The sequence below is a fragment of the Chrysochloris asiatica genome, unplaced genomic scaffold, assembly GCF_000296735.1.
Source record: "Chrysochloris asiatica unplaced genomic scaffold, ChrAsi1.0 scaffold00009, whole genome shotgun sequence".
NCBI lineage: Eukaryota > Metazoa > Chordata > Mammalia > Afrosoricida > Chrysochloridae > Chrysochloris > Chrysochloris asiatica.
This window is the reverse complement of record NW_006408527.1, coordinates 9,925,627-9,941,768: the sequence shown is the minus strand read 5'-3', so window position 1 is coordinate 9,941,768 and position 16,142 is coordinate 9,925,627. Positions and strand designations below refer to the sequence as shown.

General features: G+C 36.1%; 1 protein-coding gene across 2 annotated transcripts in view; it reads left to right on the top strand.

Annotated features, from left to right (window-relative positions):
* SYT14 (synaptotagmin XIV) overlaps positions 1 to 16,142 on the top strand; it is a 230,580-nt gene that overhangs the window by 128,850 nt on the left and 85,588 nt on the right. For both annotated transcript variants that reach the window (XM_006834040.1, XM_006834039.1), the window contains exon 3: positions 10,100 to 10,371. In XM_006834040.1, the coding sequence (XP_006834103.1) occupies positions 10,100 to 10,371 (272 nt within the window). The remainder of the gene's footprint in view (positions 1 to 10,099; positions 10,372 to 16,142) is intronic.

Below are 16,142 nucleotides of genomic sequence, written 5' to 3'. Positions count from 1 at the left end.
ATGGAACAGCTGGAGACTTTAGATACAGAGAGGGAGAGCAACTGTGTGCTGAAGACCTGGGATGTATGGGGGAAGGATTGCATGGAGGGGATTGTAACCATGGCAATGAGACGATATACGATAGAATGAATTTAAGACCCCATGTAAACTATCACATAATTCACAATAAAATATTAAAAAAAAAAAGTTTATATACTTTTTCTGTTTCTTCTTGGGTCTGCTTTGATAGGTTGTATTTCTCTAGAAATTTGTATATACAATCTAATTGTCAAGTTTATTTTCATGAAGTAGAAAAGGTATCTTTTTTCTAGAAATGACTTTCGAAAACCAGTTACAAAATTAAAGAAAGTTGGAAATAAAGTTCCCTGGAATCAGCCTAATCTGATACTCCATCACACTTGAAAACTTTAGTGTGAGTGTTTTACAAACAAGGAAATTCAAAAAGTATTACAACAAAATCATAGAAACCTTTCTTAAACACAAATACCAATATGTGAAGCTAAGCTGATGTTTCTGGACATATCCTCTACCTAGGTCTATAAACTTCTGAAACAGTGTTGTCATCTCTGTAACTCTTCCTCCACAAAGAATTCTGTGCTCTTTGATTTGTACCACATCAAAACAGCAGTTTTGGTTTTCTCAAGGGACTCAAATTGTGTTCCTTTTCAATGTTCTTTGCCTTTGGAGAACAAAAAGAATTGTGTATGGGCAAGATTAGGCCTGTAGGTTAAACTTTCCCAACAAAATTCTCATAGAACAGCCCTCTCTACCCTCAAAGAAAGAGCACTGTTGTAATAGAAAAAAAAAAAAAAAACATTCCTTAACACAACTTTCCTGAACTTATTCTCACCAATGCAGTTTAGAAATTTCTTAAAACATCATCCTAATTAGCCCCTCTGATTGCTCTGTGTGCTTCTAGAAAATATATCTCGATTACCCTTTGGGAATCTCAAAAAACTATTGCTGTAACCTTCTGAACTGATCTCTCTGCTTTGAATATAACTGGGCCAGAAGATCCCCTCAGAAGCCATTGGTTTTTTGTTTTGTTTTGATTTTTAATTGTCCTCTGTGTAATGTGTTTACTTTGCCCCAAAGGTTTTGGTATATTGTGTTTTCATTCTCATTTGATTCAAGAAATTATTTTATTTTATTGTTTCATTACCTGGTAGTTTTTAAACAATTTCCATGTATTTGATTGTTTCCCCTCTTGATCTTCATATTGTTGATTTCTAATTTCATAGCAGTGTGATCTGAGAGAATGCTTTGTCATATTTTTATGTTTTTTTAATTTATTGAGGCTTTCTTTATGGTATGTTCTAGAGAATGTTCCATGTGCACTGAAAAATAAAGTGTATTGTGCTGTTGTTGGATGGAATGTTCTCTGTATGTCTAGGAGGTCAAGTTGGTGGATTGTGTTGTTTAGTTTCATTCTACTTGTAGTATATTAAAAGCTCCTATTATTGTTCAGTTGTCTATTTCTCACTTTAGTTCTGACAGAATTTGATTCATATTTTTTGAGGCACTTTAAGTGGGAGCATTGATAAGTATTATGATTGTGTCCGTTTGGTCAATTAACCCTTTAATCAGTATGTAATGTGCCCTTCTTTGTTTCGTAGGCTGGTTTTTGCCTGGAATCTATTTTATCAGAAATAATATTGCCACATGTGCTCTTTTTTTATTGCTGTTAGCCTGTTACATTTTTTCATCTTTTGATTTTTTAAATGCCTCATGTAGACAGCAGATTGATGGGTCTTATTTTCTTATCCTCTGGTAGCGTAGTGGTTATGAATGAGGCTGCAAACCTCATGGTCAGCAGTTCAAAACTACCAGCTGTTCCGTGGGAAAAAGATGAGGCTTTCTGCTCCCGTAAAGATTTACAGCCTTGGAAACCCTGTACAGGGTCGCTGTGAGTTGGAACCGATTCCATGGCACATAACAACAACAAAAATATTTTCTTATCCATTCTGCTATTTTCTGTCTCTTGATGGTACATTTAATCCATTTACATTTAGTGTAATTGTCGAAAGGTATGAAGTGATTGCTGTCATTTTGCTGCTATTATTGTTGTTTTCTTGTGGTGCTGCTGGTTTCTTTATCCTACATAATTTTCTGTGCTGAATTCATTTTGTTTGTGGGTTCTCCAGTCATTTTCTTCATTGTTGTTGTTTTAATGTTTACCAAATCTTAATGATTTTCCTTCCTATTTTTTTATTTAGAGATTTATTAATGTTCTTTGAGGTTACCCAATAAATTATTAATTTGTTCCCAAGATAAAACAGTCTGTTCTGTCTTGAAAAGTATTTGACTTTCTCTCCATTTTGAAGTCCTGTTCCCTCTTTTTACTTTATAATTTGTCTTTTTTACAAATTGATGCCACTGTTTCCCTATTTTCAGTTTTGTAAGTTTATTTTACTCTGGAAGCTTCTACATAGGAGTTGCCTTCAGGGTGGTATTGTCATGTATGTTGATCTTAGATTATTGTCTGCTGTAGTTAATTCTCTATGCAAAGAACTCCCTTTAGTATTTTTTGTAAAGTTGGTCAGGTTTTTACAAATTCCTTTCATTTCTGTTTATCTGGAAATGTCCTAATTTTACTGATTTATTTTAGGGTCAGTTTTGCTGGACAGATGCTTATTAGTTGGCAATTTTTTTTCTTTCAGAGTTTTATATATGTGATTGTATTGCTTTATTGCCTGCCGGTTTCTGCTGAGAAATGAGAGCTGTAGTCTTATTGGTTCTTCTTTGTAGATAACTTTTCATTTCTCCAGAGCTGCTCTCAGGAGTCTGTCCTGGTCTTGGGTTTTAGAAGGTTTAATTATGATTTGTCTTGGTGAATTTTTTTTTTTTTTCTCTTCCTGCTCTGGAATTTCATTTACATGTTAACTTATTCCTCTTTATGGTGTCCCACAGAATCCTTAGACTTTTTTAAGATTTTTTCATCCCTCGTTCCTGATTTTTTCTCTAGCAGATTAATGAAAAGTTTATCTTCAAGCTACAAATTCAACCTTCCATTGATTCAGGTCTACTAATTTGTCCTTTCAATGTATTATCTGTTTCTGAAATCTTTGTATTAATATTCTGGATTCCTATTTACTGTTTTTGTATAGTTTCTAATTTTTCATTTGTTTTTTTTTTGTTCTTCTAGTGTTTTCTTGGATGCTTCTAAAGTTTTGTTTTCCTTGATTTCATCTACAGCTTTCTATATATTTTTCTCAATCCAATGAAGATACCTAAATTTCATTCTTTTAAATTACTTATCAGGTAGTTCAAATACCATTTCTTCTGCTGAAGATGTTTTTGAGGAAACTACTTTTTATTGGACCTTTTTTTGAAGGTACCCTAACAAGACAAAGTTAAGTATTGTTGAGAAAACTTGTCTTCGGCCATCCACTGATCTCAGAGAAATGTTTAAACATGTTTCAGTCTGGAATAAACCTGTGCTACTATAACCCTAGTAGCAATACTTTGTTACTTACCCTCATAGTTTTACCATATAACCCTCTAGCTTCATTCAGTGTTCATCAGATGACTAAATAGTCTTCAGAGCAAAAGGATCCATTTCAAAAGTATGTTTAACATTTTATTGTCATGTCACTTTAATCTCCTTTCAGTCAAAAATCTGTTCATTTGTAGATTATCTGAGCTTGTCTGATACTTCTCATTATTAGACTCAAAATTTTATCTTTAACCATAATACCACAGAAGGGATACTGAATTCATCTCATTGCATCTTGCCTAGTAGTGCAGTTTTGATTTGCCCTGTTACCTGAAATGCTCACTTCAATCTTTCATTAATATGATGTCTGTCAGGCCACTCCACTATAAAGTTACTTTTTTTCTCTTTGTAATTAATCGGTATTTTATTGTAAGGTACTTTGTAGTTTTGTGTAGATATCCTGTTACTCACACACACACAAAAAAAAATTCAAAGTGGGAAGAGTGCTGTTGCATTAAGGAGATTGCAATCAATATCACAAAATAAAATGTGTATAAATTGTTGGATGGAAAACGAATTTGCTCTGTAAACTTTCACTGTAACTATAATGAAAAATTTTGAAAAGTTATTCATACATTTATTTATGTATGTATAGAGTTATGGTTTTCTGTTGTCTTCAATATGTTATATAACCAGCTATTATAATTATTTACTCTGAATCTCAAAATTTCCCCTGGGATTTGGTCAGTAGAGCCCCTTCAAACTGGCATCTTTGTGCTTTTAGTATGTCCCCATCATTCTTTGAGCATGCCCTCACCTTTGATAAGACAGCAGGTTTTTCAAGTTTCATATTATGATTCCCCATCCCAGCCCTGGGATAAAACAATCATTGCTCTAAGGGACCCTGGTTCCTTTTAGTGAAGAATCTAACTCTAAATATATTTATGTACTCTTTGCTATTGAGGTGCAGTAGGCAGAATTAGTTTATGTACATTTATGTATGTATGTGTCTGTACTAATATATAGAAATGCACACTATAGTATACTTGTACTATTTTTATTTTACCTACACTATGTACTATATTTCTATTAGTATATCAAAAATTATGAGTTCATGCTATCTTTAATTCTAATTCAACATAGAATTCGTTCTAATTTTTTCTCTTTTCACATGTGGAATTCTTTGAGTCGGCACTGACTGGATGACAAGTGGATTTCGTTTTTATTTTTTCTCTAACACTGAGTGGCCTGGCTCCCGTTAACCAGAATGTTTATATTTTGATCATTCACCTACCCCCTACATACATACACCCATGCATTCCCCCTCATTCCATTTGTCTTCTGATACCACTTATAACCTCTTCAACTTGTGGACGTCCTCATGACCCTCAGAGTAGAGCCTCTGACACCCCAATACCAGTTTACTTGACATGTGGAAATCCTCATAACCCCAGTTGGGTTCTGACACCATTTCAATACTTCATCTTCCCCAGACATAGTTGCCTTCTTCACCTGGCTTGGGCTTCCCCACGCCTCAAACATGGACACCTTCCCCATAGTCTCGTAGGCTTTGACATTCTGTTCAGAGCCTCCCACCTCACACTGCTCACTCTCTGATATCTCTCACCAGACACCCCTCTGCATGATGCCCTTCTCACCTGACCTGGACTTTGACAACCTGTACCCATCATCCCTCCATGGCTAGATCCTTACACTCCAACTCCACTTGCCAGGCTTCTCCTTTTCCCTCAATGTGGAAATGCTGATCTTACTTGGACTCTGTTGTCCCAGGCCAGGCTGCTGTTCCATTGGGAAATTCTCTTTATCCTCTTGAGCCCCATACTTACCTTTCTTTATTCTGCTCTGGCTCCAGCACACTATGTGCTGGATGCTCTCCTCACCTGCTCCAGCTCCACCCTTCACTCCTGGTCACTTCCTGAAATGAAGTCCTCCTCACTCATTTGGTCACTTATACTGTATGCTGGGCTGCACACCTCCACATGGATACAAACACTCTTCTTATTTCACTTGGGCCAGAAAACAGCACAGTGGGCCTTCTCTACATGTGTGTGACACCTTCATACGACTTGGGCTCTGACGTATCCATCTAGGTCACTACAGCATCCCTTGCCAACACCAGCGCAGACTTATACCTTCCTCTGCTCCAATGAAAGATTTGTTGTTATTGTTAAGTGCTGTTGAGTTGGTTTTGACTCATAGCAACCCTGTATAGGATTTCCAAGGAGTGACTGGTGAGCTTGAACTTCCAACCTTGCAGTCCAGCACATTAACCTGTAGCACCACACCATCTTAGGTGCTGAAATTTTCAGAAAGAGTAGGACAAAGGGAAAGCTCGTTAGCTTTTTAATGTCTACAGTATTTAAAATGATGTGTCTTTTGGTGCTGTGGGAAAGAACAGTGGACTGCAACATCAGTTTGAACCACAAGGTTGGTGTTTCAAAGTCACCAGCCACTCCTTGGAAACCCTATACAGGGTCACTATGAGTCGGAACTAACTTGACGGCACTCAACAATAACAACAGTTGATGTTTGCCATATCTTTTTCTTCTTGACCAGTTTCTTCTAGCAGCCTATCAATTTTTATTAGTGTTTTCAATGAATTTTATTTTGCTTTCTGATGCTTCCTATTGTATGTGTGTTTTCTGTTTAATTTCTGTTCTTTATTATTCCTGAGATAAATGATTAAGGTGTTTATCATTGATTTTCAGCCTTTTTTCTAAACATTGGCACTTAGACCCACAAATATCCTTCTAAACACAGCTTTAGCTGCATTCCACATATATTTATATGGGTTCTTTTTATTATTATTCTCTTTAGCACATTTTCTAATTTCTATTGTAATTTCTCTTTTGATCCATGGTTTATAGGACAATGTTTTAGTTTCTAGTTTTTCTGACTAGATTTCCAACTTACATTTCTGTTTCTGATATCTGGTTTAATTTCACTATGGCCAGAAAATATCTAATGTACACTTCTAGTGTTTTGAAATGTGTTGAGCCAATAATGTATTGCCTACTATCTTAATTTTGGTAAATTTCCACAGACATTTGGAAAGAAAAATATATTCTGCAGTGGTTGAGCCGCAGTTTGAAAACCACTAACTTAAAACTTAATGTTTATAACTACAGGTCATATTCCAGGTATGCATGCATCCTGCTTTTTCTAGGGCAGGAAGATATTTTGTTTTATGCTGTAGGTGCTATGCAATACATAGATAGTAAATTAAAGTGCTTAAAATATTACATACATGAATCCTTTTATAGATGTGTTGTTTCTGTAAAAATAAGGGTATGAAATTAGGAACAAAGTAGTGACAGGGCATAATAATTTTGTTGTTAGATAGTTCCACTAGAAATAGTTTCTTAAGCTTGAAGTTTGCAGTATAATATAGCAATTATAATAGAAATGGTTTCTTTATAAAACAGCTCCCTTAAAATGCTTCCAACTATCAATGGAATATAAGCCCGTTTACCTAGTTATTCCAATGTTTAGGTACCATGAAACAGTTTTTTAAAGGTGAGGTTATGAATGGTATACTTTTAATGAAATTTTTACATATTCTTTACTTAGAGAAATAAAATGCAAAAGTAAAGATGAGAATAATGTGTTATTATTTTCAAAACTTAGAAGATATGGAATGAACAAAATAATGTGTATAATCCAGTCTACAATTTTGAGATCATTTCTCTTAAATCCAGAGAACAGTAATGAGGTCTGTCTACCTTTATCACCACACTTTTTTTAGATTAGTTGTTCCTTGGTTTCTGAAATAGTTAACACTAAATCTAAACAAAAGCCAAATGATTGGAGTTCAGCTGTGTAAATACCTCAGTTGACTAGCAATATAAACTAATATGTAACAAAGTCAACCAGTGAAAATAAGGCATAGTATCATTGTTGTTAAGTGCTGTCGAGTTGATTCTGACCCATAGCCACCCTGTATAGGGTTTCCAAGGAGCATCTGGTGAGCTTGAACCACCAACCTTGCAGTTCAAAAGGCTTTGCAGTCTGGAGCATTAACCCACAGCACCACACCAGGACTCCATAATATCGTTGTTGTTGTTAAGTGCCGTTGAGTCGGTTCTGACCCATAGCGACCCTGTATAGGGTTTCCGAGCCTGTAAATCTTTACGGGAGCAGAATGCCTCATCTTTCTCCCGCAGAGCGGCTGGTAGTTTCGAACTGCTGGCCTTAAGGTTCACAGCCCGATTCGTAACCACTGTGCTACCAGAGCTCCTTATAATATCATTAGGAGACAGAAATTATATTATACCGGTCATATTAAAAAGAAGTTCAGAGAAAGTTATTGTCATGCAAAATCTACTGAGGAATAAAACTATGGAGAGAGAAGATAGTGTGTAGAGACAAATCCAGAGATGGAATTGTCAACCTTAAAGATAATGTAGGCAAGAGTTGGATCACATTGGTTTTCTAACCAACCTTTCCTACCTTTGTCCTTCCTACATCTTACATTTTCCAAGCATCTCTTCTTCTCCAGAGTATGAACAATGGAGCTAGCCATGTTCCAAGTTTCAAATTTGGTACTTTTGATTAATCTAAGCCAATTATGGTAATCCCATTTCCCTTACCAGTACTGGGTTTAAGAACAGACTTGTGATCCAGTTCTGTCTGTGGGGCAGTCTGCTGAGAGACTTCTCTTCTAGGAAATACTGGTATTCTGACTCCAGTATCAAATTAGGAAAATTTTCATTACTTCATATTACAGTAAGTACTCAGGTATTACCATTTAATTGAATTCAATGTCTGGTGAATATACACTCTGAAATATGTTGCGGGGGATATTGGTTTCATGATTTATAAACTGGATCATTCACAAATGTATTTGAAAACAATAGAGATTTATTTGTCTCAGGTATCAAGGTGTTTTTAAGTAGCTGCTCAGTGATGTTTCTGTAATCCTGACTTTATTCCTCTGCTTCACCATCCTTAGCTTAATCTCATGCGTGTCCCTTTATGGTTATAACATGACTTCTGCAATTCCCGTCAAGGAGGGGGAAGACAAAGAGACAAAAGGAGATACTATTTGAGTCTGCCTGCTTTTAACAGGAAAACAAAAGTTTTCCTGGAATCGCCACTCTGAAATCTTCTGCTTAGTTCTCATTGGCCACCCTAAATTGGAATCTAGGGAAAGAAGGAGGTTATGAATTTGGCCAGTCAGTCAACTGCCAGCCACATACTGACCTATCCCTCTACCCACATAAATGGATAAAATCAGATAATCACTTAAGACTACATGCCTCTATATCCATCTGTAATTTTGTGTTGTATTAGCCACTGCTTGTGATGTATCTATTTATCTTCTCTTATCTAATTTAGCTTCACTTATACAAGGGAACACCAAAAAGTTCCTGGAAAAATGGAATTACAAGATAATGGAGTTTTCTATGAGCTTTTGAACCCACTTCAGTAATTTTTCTTGAGTTAGTACATTAGATTTACTAGGTATGACATTTCATTTTATTTTTCCAAAATTGTGACTCCTGAGCAAATATGTAAATTTGTGCTAAGTTCATGCAAATTAATATTTTTTCTTTTGAGCCAGGCATTGTGGTAGTTTTTAAATGAGACTGTAGTTCTTGTGCAAAGTTTTTCTTTTCTTAGGAAGAACAGAGGAACTACTGAATATTTGAACTGAACTCTATTATAAGGATTATAATACAAGCTACCTTTTTTCAATTTCTTTTGAGAAAGGAAACACACAGTCCATTAACAGAAGAAATTAGCAGTGTTTAAATTTAATATCTTATATCACATTCAGGATTTACATACACAGAGTTAGTTATTTTTAAATTGTATACTGAACTTTATTTCCTTATATCCACCTCCCACTTGCACTTACATCCTCTTTTGCAAATATGTTGATTCTCAATCATCGAGGTACAAATTAAAAACAAAATTTTTGAGAGTGAAAGAAAATATAATTTCAGCTAACTATTAGAGAATGAAATGCCTGCTATAAACAAGATAGAGCCTGGCTTTGAAAGGAATGTGGTTCTAGACATAGAATTGAATGGGAGTGGAAACAGGAGAACACACATATCTTTCAGTCTTTGCTGACTGATGGAGGCAGGCAAGTAAGGATTAGGGCTTGTTTTACAGTGCATCTCATTTTAGGATTCTAGTTCTTGCAGTGATGTAGAAAAACAGCTTCTGACCCTGTTAAGCTGAATGCTATTTTAAGTTTATCTCAGTAACTGGGGGGAAAAAAAGAGGTGTTTATATCTGTTTTACATACTATATTTTTATTGCTTCGGCTAAATAGGCCATAGAACACAAGGGAATAAATGATAAAGTATGTCTGCTTAGAGAGAACCAAATAAACAAGCTGTTTCACTAACACTTGTCCTTCTCCCATTTTTGCTGTATATAGCAGGATCTTTTAGTATATCTGACATTTCCTTTTCCTACTCATATTATGCAGAAGGAGAAGGATGGGGAACCAGATTATTTTATTTTTGTTTCTGAACTAGAGAAGAGGAAAACATGCTAGTAAATCTAATAGTCATGTTGCCACAAAGTTTTTCATCCAGTTTTTTTTTTTTAAGTTATTTATAATTATTATAGACTGTACTGCATGTGAGGCTAATTGGAAACAGTGACAAGATTCTTAATCATTATCAGGAAACTGCATTCAGAGAATGAGAAGAACACCCCCACTGGATGAATTGCAGCCACCACCATATCAGGATGACAGTGGTTCTCCCCATCTCTCATGTACACCCTCAGAAATTGGGGACAGTAAATGTGACTATTCTCACTGCAGCAACAGTCCAAGATGCTCATATAACAAGTGCCCAAGTGAAGGAAGCGCAGGTCATGAAATAGAAAGTTTTCATAATAAAGGATATGAAGAAGATGTTCCAAGTGACAGCACGGCAGTCCTGAGTCCTGAAGTAAGTAAAAGCACATAGAATCTTTTAACTGAATGTGGTTTGGAGGATGATAACCCTGTGTTTCTCCTCTTGGTAAGAAGAATTGATCTCATCACTGCCTTGTCCTTTGTGACGGTCATTCCAGTTTTTGTCCTTGATCTAATCTGTATCCAACAAACTTATCAGGACTGCCCCAGTCCTCAAGTCCCCACAAAAGGAAAATGGGTAGCTAAAAATGAGACCAGCAGAGAAGCCTGAAAAATAATCTTCCCTCAGGTTTTAACCTTACAATAGGTTTGTCTTTTCTTTTGTTTTTTTAAATACTAAGATTATTTACCTAGTTGTTTCATCTTGGTTTCATAATTTATGTTTGTGAGTTAAAAATTTTTGTTTAACTGTTGGGAGGGTACTCATTAATATTATATCATAGATCTTTCAAAATAATATTACTGCATTTTCATATACACAAGAATATGGAGGGGGATATGTGGTGATCAATTAACTAATAATTTCAGTTCATCATGTATTGAAAGTAGTTGGTGGTTGAGTTTTAAGGTAGTTATTTGGAGCAATATTGTGCAAACAACAAAAATAGTTGTGCTACATCTTTGAAGTCTTGCCATATGCTAAAAAGGATTTTTTCTAATCTTTTTTACAAAGGTAACCTACAGGTTTTCATAAAGTAGTATTTATTTTTAAGATTTACTTTCCTTTTATGTTTTAGCTTTCAAATTTCACTTTTTTTTTTTGTCTCCAACATTTCATAATATTAAAGCATGCCAGTGTTCTTATTAGGTGAATTGTCTGATGTACTCTGGAAATTAAATAATAGAGGTAGTTTTCCAATATACAGAACAGTTAAACTAGGGATGGAATGTCCTTAATTTTATGATTTTCTTCTATAACTGAAGGAACCACTCTGTATCTGTTACTAGTATTTCTGTCTGACCTAGAAGAAAATTCTACATTGATACTTCAGTATTTGAACTGAAGTATCAGTATTTCATGATGTTCCACAAAGAATATTTTTCTGTGATTTACTAGCTGAACAAATTTGAGCAATTGTTTTGTAGATTTTCAAACTATATAGATAGCCAACAAGTTAGAAGTGAAGCCTAGATTTTGTAATTAGCAAGAACAACAGTGATAACTGTCACTAGTCGTGCTAAGAGTTATGCTAGAAGCTTTTAAAAATTCTAGCAATCGCATCTTCAGGAAGCTAGTATTTAAATTTTACAAATGAAAATATCAAGACACTGAGAGCTAGGTTATTGTTGTTGTTAGTGTCGTTGTGTCGGTTCTAACCTATGCAACTGTCTCTGGGATTTCCAAGAAGCAACTGGTGGGTTTGAAGTGCTGACCTTGTGGTTAGCAGTCCAGTGCTTATTCTACAGCACCACACCAGGACTCTAATATACCAAAATACTTGTTGTTGTTATTAAGTGGCATTGAACCAGTTCCAACTCATAGAGACCCTGTGTAGGGTTTCTGAGACTGAAATCTTTACAGAAGCAGAAAACCTCATTTTTCTCTCATGAAGCAGCTAGTGGACTTGCACCACCAACCTTGTGTTCAAAGCCCAGTACTTATCCGACTGAGCCTCTGCTCAGTTCCGTTGCTGTTGTTGTTAAGTATTGTACAGTCAGGTTCCGACCCATAGTGATCCTGTATAGGGTTTCTGGGGAGCAGCTGGTAATAGTGAACTGCCAACCTTGCTGTTCAAATTGCCTTTCAGTCCAGTGCATTAACCCACAGTGTCATGCCAGGACTCTATGTTGTTGTTGTTAAGTGACATCGAGTCGGTTCCGACCCATAGCGACCCTGTATAGGGTTTCCGAGGGTGTAAATCTTTATGGGAGTAGAAAGCCTCATCTTTCTCCTGTGGAGCGGCTGGTAGTTTCGAACTGCTGACCTTAAGGTTCACAGCCCGATTCGTAACCACTACGCTACCAGAGCTCCTTACCAAAAGTACTAGCAGCTCTTTAATGGTGAAACTATTATTCAAGCCAGGTCTGCCTAGCAATGCTTCTGATCTAAATTGTGGGAGGCATTACTTTGATATAGTGGCCTCCTCTAAGCACACCACCAGGCAAGCTGTCTCAGAAAACTCACAGACTATATTAAGGTGCTTGAATGATGTGTGTGTGTGTATGAGTCAACTTCAAATATCAAGCAAGAAGTAAGGAGAGAAGAAAAGGAAGGTTAATGCAATAGGATAGGGTATAAATGGGTAGAAGAACCATATTATATGAATCCTGGTGTATACAATGCTCATATGTCCTGTCTTACTCTCTTTGCTTCATCATCCTTCCCTATTTATGATGAAATTTCAACAAGGATGGCTTGGACCAATAATGCTGCACATTTGCTCCATAAAAGAGAATTAGGGATAAGGATATTTGGCTACCACTGAAACTTGCCAGTTAGCCTAGTAGAACAGACATAGGTTTGATCTGTAGTTGTTAAATTTAACACAGGGACGGCGTAGCTGTTAGCCCAGAGATGACCTGGATTGGGCTTTCCATCAGACTTTCTATTCATTCTATCGATCTTTGGCACATCTCACAAACTTTTAACTTAGTTACTGTCTATCTTTGGAGTCCTAGTGTGATACTGTAGGATAAGCACTCAACTGCAAGCTCAATTTGAACTGCAAGGTCAGCAGCTCAAACCCACCAGTGGCTCCTCTGAAACCCTATACAGGGTCGCTATGAGTTGGAACCTATTCAATGGCACTAACAACAACTAATCTATCTTTAACACAGCTCCTGAACTCTGCCATTGTCTTACATGCTACCTCCTTACTCATTATCTATAGTTACTGTATTCTGGGTATTGTCCATATTTCACAGGTTACTAAGGAGCTGTCTGTTTTAATAGTTCATGTGAGTCTCTTCTCTCCTGTTTTAGTCTACTATAGGAACAATGAATATATTCAAACAATCCTACAAATGCACATTGCATAAGTATTGGGATGTAGAATGTAGATATCCTGTTACTTTAAAATTCATTCCTGTGTTTTCCAAAATTCCTTTTGCTTCCTTCTTTCTTTATAATGAACATCATTTACCAAATAGAAAATTCTTGCCTTAGTCTTGCTTTAATCCAGGATATATGGGAGCATCTCCACATCTGTGATTGAACTGGAAGGACAGAGACAGGTCAGAAGAATCCGTGGCATGGAGTTCATAAACTCTCTTGATGACCTGCTGCTAAAGATTATTTAAAACTTTGATTTGGACACCTTGAAAGGATGAATTGTTTTCGTATTGCCTATTTGTGAAATGTAAATGTTGTTGTTGTTGTTAAGTGCCCTAGAATCGATTCTGACTTACAGCGACCCTGTATAGGTTTTCCAAGGAGTGACTACTGAGTATGAACCACCAACCCTGCAGTTCAAACTGATCTTGGGGCCCAGAGTTTATCCTACAGTGGAATGCAAATGTTAACTTTTATTGTTTTCCTCCAAAGCTCTAGTGGCTCAGTGCTCAAGTGTTTGGTTAACAGAAAGCTCAGCAGTTTTGTGACAGTCTGCTTCCGTAAATATTATAGCCTTGAAAACGATATAGGGCAGTTCTAGTGTGTTCTCTAGGATTGCTATAAATAGGAATAGACTCGGCAAGTGGTTTGGTTTGGTTTTAAAATCAAGTTTCACAAGAATTATCAGATTGCCCAGGGGGAAAAAAAATTAGGGTGGCACTAAAAGAAAGAAAATTTAGAAATATCCATCTAGGGCTTTACAACAAAATGTATTGCCTTAAAACCTTAGCCTTGTTTCACTATTTTAGAAAAGATTTAAATAAGATGTTCTATTAAGCAAATAGGACAAAATATTGAATGATGCAAACAACATCAAAAGAAGATTCAAGGGATATGCACAGTTACTATACCAAAAAGAAATGGTCAATGTTTAACCATTTCAAGAAGTAGCATTTGAACAAGAGCCAACAGTACTAAAGGAAGAAGTCCAAGGTGCACTGAAGGCATTGGAAAAGAACAAGGCTCCAGGAATTGATGGAATATAAATTCAAATCTTTCAACAAACTGATGTGGCACTGGAGGCATTCAGTCATCTGTGCCAAGAAATTTGGAAGACAGCTACCTGGCCAACTAATTGGAAAAGTTCCATATTTGTGCCCATTTCAAAGAGAGGTGACCCAACAGAAAGCAGAAATTATTGGACAATGTCATTAATATCACATCAAAGTAAAATTTTGCTAGTGATTCAGAAAAAAAATGGCTGCAACAGTACATTGGCAGGCAACCATCAGAGGTTCAAGTCAAATTCAGAATACGGCATGGAATGAGGAATATCATTGCTGACTTCAGATGGATCATGGCCGAAAGTAGAGAATACCAGAAAGATGTTTTCTTGTGCTTTATTGACTATGCAAAGGCCTTTGATTGTGTGGATCATGACAAACTATGGGCAATATTGAAAAAAATGAGTATTCCGGAACACTTAATGAGGAACCTGTATATAGACCAAGAGGCAGTTGTTTGAACAGAACATGGTAACACTGGCTGAATGGTTTAAAATTAGGAAAGGTGTATGCTAGGGTTGTATTTTTTCACTATATTTATTCAGTCTGTATGCTGAGCAAATAACCTGCTAAACTGGATTATATTAAGAAGAATGTGGTATCAGGATTGGAGGAAGACTCATTAACAACCAATGGTATGAAGATGATACTACAACTTTGCTTGCTGGAAGCAAAGAGGACTTAAAATACTTCCTGATGAAGATCTAAGACTATAGCCTACAGTATGGGTTGCACTTCAGTGTAATCAAAACAAAAATCTTCACCACTGGATCAATAACATCATGACAAAGGGGGAAACAAGTTAAAGTTGTCAGAGACTTCTTTTTGCTTGAATGCACTATATCAGTTCATTGAAGCATCAGTCAAGAAATCAAACAATATATCATATTAGGCAAATCTGCTGCACCAAGACCTCTTTAAAGTGTTGAAAGCAAAGATATCAGTTTGAGAACTAAGTTGCGCTTGACCCAAGCTTAGTCCTTAGTTTGAGGACTAAGTTGCGCCTGACCCAAGCATAGCTTTATATGCATGTGGAAGTCAGTGAACAAGCAAGACCATAGAAGAATTGATGCATTTGAGTTATGGTGTTGGAGAAGAATATTAAAAGTACCATAGACTGCGAGAAGGACAAACTAATCTGTGTTGGAATAAGTACAATCAGAATGCCCCTTAGAAGCCAGAATGGCAAGACTTCCTCCCTCATACTTTGTACATTATCAGGAGGGGCAGTCCCTAAAGACAGACATCATGCGGGATAAAGTGGAAAGTAAGCAAAAAAGAAGACCCCCAACAAGATGGATTAGCACAGTGGCAGTAGCAATGAGCTCAAGCTTAAGAACAATTATGAGAATGGTGCAAGACCAGGCAGTGTTTTGTTCTATTGTGCATAAGGTTGCTATGAATCAGAACCAACTCAAAGGCACATAACAACAGTAACAATATTAAACATTTTAATTATCAATTATGAACGGAACTACAAATTTTGCTTTAAAATGTAAGGGTTGGTTTTGGTTTGGGGTTGTTTTGTTGTTGTTGGGTTATTTTGTATTTTGTTCTTTTTATAAAATGAGTATGTTTATCTGATTAATCATGCTGCATTAAAAACTCTAAATTCTTCTATATATTTTTTTTCTTCTCTCCCCAAGTAGTGTTTTTCATTTGTGATTATTTTCTATATCCGATACTAAGTGGGTTACCATAGATTTAGTAGGTAAATTTTATGAGGTTCAATTTTATGCTCTACTGTAT